Source organism: Phaethon lepturus, unplaced genomic scaffold (assembly GCF_000687285.1).
Source record: "Phaethon lepturus isolate BGI_N335 unplaced genomic scaffold, ASM68728v1 scaffold27843, whole genome shotgun sequence".
Lineage (NCBI taxonomy): Eukaryota > Metazoa > Chordata > Aves > Phaethontiformes > Phaethontidae > Phaethon > Phaethon lepturus.
Window position 1 is genome coordinate 2,499 of NW_010527443.1, and position 9,993 is coordinate 12,491.

Sequence of the window (9,993 nt, forward strand, 5' to 3'; positions counted from 1 at the left end):
TTCTGAAAATTCAAAGCAATTATTTTTATACAGAGGCACACTGCAATCATTCAGATTACGGGTATTCTGTTGTAATGCGTCTCCTAGGTTGACACAAACAGAATTTTATGACTTTATTTGGACAGGAAGGAGACGCAAATATTAATATTTATTATGACACCAATACGCTAATTTGTAAATCCTATTACTGTGTTTTACATCGTGCAGAAAAGTGGGTCTGTGACCCTGCCAGCTAGTTCAGTTTCCTTTTTTACCGAGAAATGACTGTGGTAGTCTTTATAAATATTTGTGTATGTGAGAGAGGCATGCAAAAGCAAATAAAGGCTTTCTAATTCTAGCCTGTAAAAGTAGACTTCAATAATCATTATTGTATTATATTTGAATCGATGTGTTGTGCCTTTAAATGGATTTGAAGAATTATGTATATATTTTTCTTCACCACTCTTCTGCCCATTTCCCCCCTCCCCCACTGCGTGTGCCCCCCCCAATGGCAGATGTTGTGGTCTCATTTGATTGCATAGGAAAACTGCAGTGATACAGCAAACACCCAGAGAGATATGATGACAAATGGGTCCAGATCCCGGTAAATTACTTTCTGCTCAAATCGAAATTTCATTCAGTTTGTTGCTAGCAGAGATGAAGTAATCTAAATTGTGGACTCAGGAGCAGATAGAGGGAAGTTGGAGCAAGCATTTCATTATCAAGAGAGAGAGAAGGTTAGGATGAAAGAGATGAGCAGAGGCAAATCTAAAGTGTTGACACCATGATTGAAAAGGTTAACCCATACACATTATATATCAACCTGGATAGCAGAGAGTTTCTAATGGAAACTCTGCACTGATGGAGGTTTACTGGAGTTTCAATACACTGAGCATGATGTCTTCTTAGATATACAATCAAATCCTCTTAACCCTTTTGATGACTCATATCTCAAGATATGATTAAAGTACAAAAGAGTTCTTCATATAATTTCAAGGACACAATGCATTTAAACTCCAGTCATGAATTGTATCTTTTTTTTTATGATGAACCCGGTAATCTGATGAAATGTGTGCTGTACAGAATTGTTGGTGTTTCTGGAGGTGTAAGTCAATATTTCTGATTAAATCCCATGTAACCACATCCAAGGTAGGGTGAAGCTACCAGTTGTTACACAAAAATACACTTTTTCTTATTATGACACGTAAGCAAGTTGGAAGACGGGGGTCAGAAGTCTAAGATAGTTGTGTAATAAACCATTGCAGTGATGTGCAAAAATGCTTAGACCCTCCTGTGTATTAAATTATTCATGATCATCACCTCTGTTTCAGGTTATTTGGAAATAGTGGTGCTTGCAGTGCCTGTGGACAGTCCATTCCTGCCAGTGAGCTGGTCATGAGAGCACAGGGCAACGTCTATCATCTTAAGGTGAGGGGGTTTTTCTATGTGTTGTTTTGGTTTTTTTTTTAGTAGCTGATTAGTACTGCTGTGCTTCTTTAGTATAAAATCTGCATCTGCTTATGAATGAAATGCAAAGCAATAACTAGAAAGATGAGTACATGTTTATAAAGCTTCCCGTAGTGTGTAGCTTTGTTCCCTCGTAATCGGTAAAACTATACTTGAGTTACGTACTGCACAGTCCCAACAGGTAAGACTAATGCTGAATTTGGAGATACTAGAAACCAAGCAGCTCCGTGTCTCAGCTGTACTTGCGGTCTCTGAAGTGTAATTTTCAAACCTGCAGCATACGTAATTTGTGCTGTAGTTTCACGTGCTGTCTCTTTCCTTTTTCAGTGTTTTACATGCTCTACCTGCCGGAATCGCCTGGTCCCCGGAGACCGGTTTCACTACATCAATGGCAGTTTATTTTGTGAACATGATAGACCTACAGCTCTCATCAATGGCCATTTGAATTCACTTCAGAGTAATCCACTACTGCCAGACCAGAAGGTGAATACTCAACAATTACTAATAAGCTTTATTAGAGCTAAATGAAGATCAATTTCTTTTCATTCTAATAGTGGACATTCCCCACCCTCTGCAAGGAGTCCTTTAAAAGTGAACTTACCTTAAATAACTTAGGCATGGGGTATGGGGGAGAAAATACTAACCTTTTAAATTCATACAACATACAGGGCGAGTCAGTTTATTTTGGTTTGGGCATGTGCATCTCTGCAGCTGTTGGAACTCCTTATGTATAGAGCGAAATGGAGAGCGTACATTAATATAAACTCTTAACAAAGAGAAGTATTTTATTTTATAATCTTGAAATTAATGGCTACAAGAGAGCAGGTTTCTGTGGGAGGAAAATTAGATCCTTTAATATGGAAATAGCTGTCTTATGAAGAGAAGGCTCCTGAACTAAACCAATGTATTTCACTTTAATATTAAGGTTTTAGTTGAGGAAGCATGCTGGGGTACTCTTTCAGAAGTGTTTTCCTGTCTGTTTTGTATGTCATGACTCAGATTTAAAAACCAAAGTGCTATTTTCTTATCGCTCCGTAACACTAATAGCTCAACTAGAGATTGTATATCTCTCTGGTTGATAGCTCTTGGTTTCCAGCTAAATGAGTAAATAATGACTGTACAAATCCTATAGAGAAGAAGAAGGAAAAAAAATACTCTGATCAACAGTTGTCCTGTAACTCTGAAACTAGATAGTTTTAGATCTATTTTAATCTCCTTAATAAGTCCTAAAGCTATGCAAGTGAGTGCATTTTGATAACTGCTGTGCCTAATTTGTAACAATTACTGTCAACCTTGAGTTAAGAGACTGTTCATTCCACCCTGGTCCAGAAAAGAGTGAATGTATGACTCTTGCACATAATTTTATTCACATCATATTTCATACTGATTATGTATTGATGACATTGATTCATTTACTCTTTACAGCGCCACTTGCATGGATATTAAATCTTATTGACCACAGATGAATTTTAATTTCAGATTGGTGATAGATTTTTCCATCAGCTCTGATAGTATATTTGACTTTTTCATCATTAACCCAGGCAATCACACAGCACTGAGTTATTGCAATGAAACAAAAAGTGCACACTTCAGTTGGTAATTCTTTATAGATTTACAATAGGAACTTCATTAATGTCTGTAAGGATCACAAAAAATAACATTTATCTGCAAATAGGAATTCTGAAGATTAAAAAAATCTGGGACAACTGCTAGGCTGCTCTATTCTGTAATGTACAGAATATTTTTTAGTGCTTTCACTTAGTGGAGAAATATGTCCAAGAGAACACAAACTGGTTTTTAATTTCCATGATTTTTTTTTTGTTGTGTTGCTACATTTCAATATCTGTGTTTGCTTTTTTTTCTGTGCATAAATTTACCGATTAATTTTAAATATTCTTTCAAGTCTTACACAGTGAATGTAATTACATCAAAATAAAACATGGACCTTTTTTATTTACTTAATTTGTCAATCGAGGTGATGAGAGAGTCGAGTACAAAAGTCCTATATAGTTAGGCAGAACAAAGATAATTAAGATTGGAGGAGAATGTGCAGCCTCTTCTCAAGGAAGTACAAATACAGTTAAAGATTCATAGATTTACACTGCTGTGAATTTTAATGAAACAAATCTGTAATACAGACTGGCTAGCGGTGTATCTGTTAAATGAATATTTGTAGGTATCCCATTTCAAAATATAGGCAAAACCATTCATCTTTATACACAGCAGTAAAAGGTTTACCATTCTGAGAGAGTGGTTTATCCACTTGTCTTCTACGAATGTAAAGTTTAATGTAACTTCAAATAGGTGTCTAAATTGTCATTTAGTTTTATCAGTTTCTTCCCATGCCTAGCAAAACATAAAAATGATTTAGTTGCAATAAAAGCAGTAGACATGATGAGGAACGTAGAACATGGAAAAGAGAAGTAAAATTGGACTGGGCTCGCAGAGCTCACGACTGTAGACACCTGGTAGAAGCTAAATGCAGAGCAAATACGGAGAACAGGTTTTTATTAGTTCCTGTCACTGACTGTTAACTGCATTGCTACCGTCAGTGGTGAGGCAGGCGAAGAGGTATTAGGGAGAAGACTCGGGGGAGAGATTATAGTTTGGGGGGTTTCTCTTTATAATATAATCTCTCGAGAAAATGGTGTAACTTTTCCTACCAGTTTTCAAAGAGGAACTGCAGAGCACCTGAAAGCCAGAAACTGAAGAAATATAGTTGAGGTACTATAGTTGCTCATTCATAGATTTGTCAAGTTTCTGGAGTTGCGGAAGCTACAGGGGCAGGTGCCAAAAGAATCGTGTTTTGTATGTTGGCTTTTTATTGTCTAAAGATGCTTACACCAGAGATGTTTTCCAGAAAGCTCCATGTTTTAGGGCCACTAATTAAAAATGTTCTTCCACTATGACGGAGTTGGCTGTAACAGATACTTTTTATTAAACAGTAAAGATCAATCAGTCTCCACGTTACTCTACCACTAGAGATTATAGACATAGCAGAATATTCACAGGGTTTTTTATTAAACTGAAGAGATTGAGACGTACACCCAGCATTAAAACACATTTTTGTTGCATGTGTGAGGGTGACAGTTACAAACTCACTATTGCTTTAACATAGCTTACAGGTTGATACCTATTGGTGATTGGTGCAGGCAGAAAGGGCTGCATGACCTAACTTTGTGTAAAAACTTGCTTTTCTTTTTAAGAAGGCAAGCGCAGTGATGTTGGCTACTCCTGCCTTTCGCCTCCCTGAGGCAATTCACACATGTAAATTGTAACTTCCCATCACTTGCTATGGAGTTGGGGGGGAACCCAAAACTAAAACCCCTGCTTTCTCTGAACTCGGCACTGCTTGCTTCCAGAATGCAAACGCTTCCTTTGTGATGTCCTCTGTGCCCTTTCGTTTGAACAGGCTGTATTGTCAGGAATTCTCTATGTTTTTTTGGTAGTGGTAGTATTCCTTGTTTCCAACAGCATTACTACCTACTATAAGTGTAAATTTTCTACCGGTTGGCAATGTTCGTAGCAAAAGCTTGTCTTCAGCTTCTATACTTTTAAATAAAGTATGAGTTAGATTACGTCTCTCAGAGAAGATCTTAAAAATCTTCTAGTTTACATATCACTCAACAATTCCCTTGTAGTTACATAATTGGTGTTGTCTGTGTCCATAGTAGAAGATATTTGATGCTCATTTATTAAATATGCTTGCTGGCTGCTCCCTAATCTTTGTTCTGGACAGACAAATTACCTTTCTCACACTGAGCTTCAGCTCTGGGGAATTAAACCTCCAAGCCTCCACTACTTTAATTAGCTTGAAAGTGGGGGGTTGCAGTTACTAATAGACCTCAGGCTTTTAGTAAGTTAGAGAAAGGGTGAAAAAAGAACTTCCTGGGAAGCGCAAAATGTCATTTAAAAACCATAAAAATCTAATATATATTATTTCATTTTGGTAATTGCAAACAGATTGTATTTGAAGACTATGGATGATCATTTCTATTTTATCTATGAAAGTTTAGATTTTTATTGAGTTAGACACTCACAATTATTACAATTCATTAACACCAGTGTGAAAGCACATGTTTGACTTCATATATTAAAATGTTTATGTAACATTAACTAACACACCAGATGAGGAATTTTAAATGGGGGCGAAAAATCCTGAAATATCTATATTTAGCTCTTGTGCAATGCAGCATATGAACCAAAGTTGCCTTGGGAGGATATTGGCTGTACTTCTTATTTGCTTTACACACTATTTCTTCCAATTATAAGATCATATTACTAGCTTCTTCAAAGGCATGGCATAATGTTTCTCCCCTTTTAAAAGGGGCCCAGAAAAAACACCTTATTCGCTGTACGATTTATTAGCAGAAAGTACACTTATTTATTGTTATCGTCTCTTTTTTTCTCTGTCTGCTCTTTTTAGTAGTGAAACTGCAGAAAACGTTTGGGTTTTGCTATTGGAAGTTGAAACGTTAGCAGTATGAATGGATAGTGTAGAAAGCCTTAATCAAGTCACAGTTGGAAAGTAATCTAATAAAAAAGAGATTAGTGAATGAGGAAAAGACAAAAGCAGTCATGTTGTAGTTTCCTATCTCAAATTTAGTGCTCTAGCTAAGATACCCATTTTTATTTCTTACAGGTCTGCTAAAAGGTCAGAGTAATGCAGAATGCGTGCCTTCATCTCAAATTTTGTTCATCACAGATGGATCCCATGTCTCCAAGTAGACAAGTCACCTTTGTAGCTAGCATCAATGCCAGCTCCATACCATTGCACCTTCTTTATTCCTGATTGCCCTTCCCACATTTATTGGTGTATTAAAATGACTGAATATGAACATTAAGGACTCCATGAACCTGGGCTAATGGGAGACTGTAGAGAAAATGAAAAAAGATCCACCGGAGGACATCTTGGGGGGGAGGGAAGATGACTAATGAAGCTAATTAAAAGAAGCATTGAAATCTGCTTTCTACCCTCATTAACAATTAGCAGGGCACTGGCCAGTTTGTACCCTGTGTTTTACCTTAACAACATTCTATTTGCTCTTTGTATATTTAAGTGTTGTAAGGAAATGTGTTTCAATCAAACTGAACATGAGATAAAGATGTGGCTTTTGTGATATTCTATCACAAACACTTTTATTGTATCTCTGTAAAATACAATGTATGTATGCATGTAAGTGTTTTTGTCCTAATGTTGCTACTTCCCATGGCAAAAAAAAAAAAAAAGAAAAAAAAAAAGTCAGGCTCATAGCAGCTACTGTGTAGAAATTTTCACCTACTTCTAATTTGCTGAATGAAGAAAAATCTTTTATTTGTGATATTTTCAGAGACATTTGCTCTAGTATGGTGTATTTAAATAATAAAAAAGTAAAACAAACAACACTGAACTGAGTATGGGTTTTAGAAGCTTTGCTTTTTTTAAAAAAAACCAACAAACTACATTCAAAACATTCTGAAACTGTATCTTATGTAGTCGTTACCTTAATTGTCAATTACTTTTAAAAGTAGCTTTTTGGTTTGGACAGGTTTTTTTGTCTTACGCTAGTAAAGAATCTGTTAAACTACTTAACCGTGTTACTTTTGGCAAGGATACAGAGCACTATTTCAAAATGATCTTTATTTTTCATTAAGATTCTTAATTCTGGTAACAGCAAGTATATTATAATTCATATTTCAGTGAATTATGGTACGCATATAGGTATTGTGGTCTCTTTCTAGCCAGCTCCTTTCTGCAGAATCATCTGTGTTGAGGGTGTGCGTGTGTTCCGTGAGTGTGCGAGCATGAGAGTGTAGGTATATACCATAAGAGGTCAAAGAATAGTAAAATAAAAACCAACCAAATGTCTGTGCCTCATGCTGAGCCCTAGAATTGAGTATTCATAAAAAGGAATACAATAGCTATTCTGATCTGAGCAACATGAAGCTGTGTTTGCTGTGGTAAGAGACTAGCTTCTCAACACTGATAATCTTAAGGAAAGAAAAACATGTTCCCGGGCTGTTTCCGAGAACTAACTGATCTCAAATATGATCTGTTCTCTGAAAGCAGACAAACAAAAACCACCCCCCCTGCCCAAAGCAACAAAGCCTCCTCCAAGCTTAGAAAGGGAGCAACTTTATTTAGTGGGTTTTTCCCATCAGCTGCTGGATGGTAGAGCTGTACACAATAATTTTGAGAAAAAATTTTGACTTTTCATGCTTGTAGCAAGAATACGAACATGAATCTAAGGCTGTGCGTTGTATGCCTTCAGTCAGGAAACTGCAAGCACCTAGAATGTGCCTCTGCCACAATTAATAACAATATTAACAACTACTCTGCTTTTATAGGAGATTAATACATTTGGAATACATAATGATTATCTCTTTTTTTTTAATTACTGTTTTTGAGAAGGTGTTCACTGTTCAGCGTGCTTGGTTATGGAGTGAGCTTGACTTATTTTTGTTGTGATGCTGATACACTAAAAGCTGATTTATAGATTTGTCTGTTTAAACAACCAACAGATTTTTTTTTTCAGATTCTACTTCTTGACCTCTAGTATATTGGAAGTCTGCTGAATTTCTTCTTTTAACACTTCAGTGCTTGAGGCAAAATAAGACTGTCACAGAGAAAAGAAAATGTCGTAATGTACAGTATCAGACTGTAAAGACAAAAGGATACTTGAGTAACATATAAAGCAATAAAATGAAGCTATGTATGACTTTTTAATTAAATGCACTTACATATTTTTTTTTTAAATAAGTTCCTAAGCTTTTTCATCTGGCATTAAAGTCTTTAGGTAGAGTCCTGCAAATTGTGCCGCTTCAGTATCTCTGAAAGACTTGAAGTCATATGAATATAGAATTCAAGTATTAGTGAGACTGTAGACATCTTTTTATACTCTTTCAGTATAAGCACTCAAGGTACAGTGTTTAAATCTAACATGTACAGATTTTTGGTTGTCCAATATAACCTAAAAGTGCTAAGAAGATAGCTAATAACTTCTAGTAAGTAATGTAGTATAGCATTTAGTGATGTAGAGGTTGAAGTTCATTAACGGCTTTAAATAAACTATTATACGACTCGTTTGTAAAGCACAGCTACCTATTTAATAGCTTACTTTAAAAGCATTTCTTAAGTTGCAGACCTATAAGATTACAAATGTCACTCATGTTAGCATAATCCACATGCAAGTGATGAAGCCTTTGCTTTGATGTGCTAAATTGGAGGAGGACTAATGGAGCTATGAATATACAATAGAACATATTTAAGTAGTATTCTTGCTTTAGGTAAAACACTTTCTTGAAACCAGAGGCATTTCAGACAATAAAACAGGCTGTAATGGGGATGGTAGGTGTGGCTAGAAGGCTACTGGAAACACTTAGATTTGTCCTTATGTGAAAAAACACTTTTTTAGGAGATCTGTAAGGAAAAACATGTACTTGTTCACCTTTTATCACATGCATTTGCTACACTGAGGCTGAAATACACCCTCTGCACTTAGTGCTGCTGAAAAGTCATACAAATAATCATTCAGTAAGAGCTTCCCTCACTTTCAAAAATGAATGCTGTTAAAAAAAAATCAAAGGAAATATTACTAATCTGAAATCATCCTCATGAACCTGGATAAAATGCTCTGTCTATACTGCATCTAAATGTCTCAATCATATAAATTGTCACTCTTATTAATGAAACAATTTTGTAAAAAGATTGCCCTCTAAATGGGTTTAATGTTTTTACCTCTCCAGCTGTCTAGTTATGAGATTTACGCATCCAGGCAGGCAGTGGGACATTAAGCCTTTCCAAACCAAATTCTGTTTGCAACAAGATACTGTCTTTCCAGTCCTACATGATTTATCTTTAAATATTTTAACAGGTTATGCAGTATCTTATGAAATATAAAATGAGAATGTCTTACCAAAATGAAGCCTGTGAAATTAAGTCACACCTTTAGAATATTAACCACATGGAGTTTGTCTCCCTTTTTCCCTGTTAGTTAACACTGATAAAATTTGCATCATCTAATTTTAGGGTAAATACCAAAAGAAAAAAAAAATCACATACTGGCATAGTATGACTTGCTATCAAGTACCATCAGGCATTTCAAAAGATCATTTTCATTTAAATTTTTTATCGATTTCTTTGGCTGGTACCTATATGTCAAGTGTGAGGCTTTTTGCAAGGATCTACGTTCTGAACAGCTCTATTAACAAATAAAATTGAGATTGGAACATCTTACGCATATATATCTTTTAAAGTATTATATTTCTTCAGTGTGAATTTATGTGTTCCAGGTCTGATTTCACTGCCTGAGCCTCCTGTACGTGAAGCACCAGATAACCATTGTTGCTGCTTGTTACTTTTAGTACCAGGTGCCTATTGTCAGTCCACCTAAGCCACAGAAGAGCTTATTGCAATTAAATAGCAATTTGTTTCTATGAAACTGCAATTAAAGTATTACTGATCAGCCATTTTAGATTGGCAGCGCTTTGACTGCATGTTAAACAGTGAAGAGCTCTCGATTTATTTCTGCGGAGTCTGAGCTGCGAGTAACAGTGAAGTGTAACACA

The 9,993-nt window shown here is 35.8% G+C and overlaps 1 protein-coding gene across 1 annotated transcript; it reads left to right on the forward strand.

Moving 5' to 3' along the window:
- Positions 1-1,310: 1,310 nt before the first annotated feature.
- LMO4 (LIM domain only 4) lies at positions 1,311-6,826 on the forward strand (the record flags this gene model as incomplete). The annotated part of the gene is made up of 3 exons (XM_010283386.1): positions 1,311-1,407; positions 1,774-1,929; positions 6,089-6,826. Coding segments are annotated over 3 exons (262 nt in total), but the record flags the coding sequence as incomplete, so codon positions are not given.
- Positions 6,827-9,993: the final 3,167 nt, after the last annotated feature.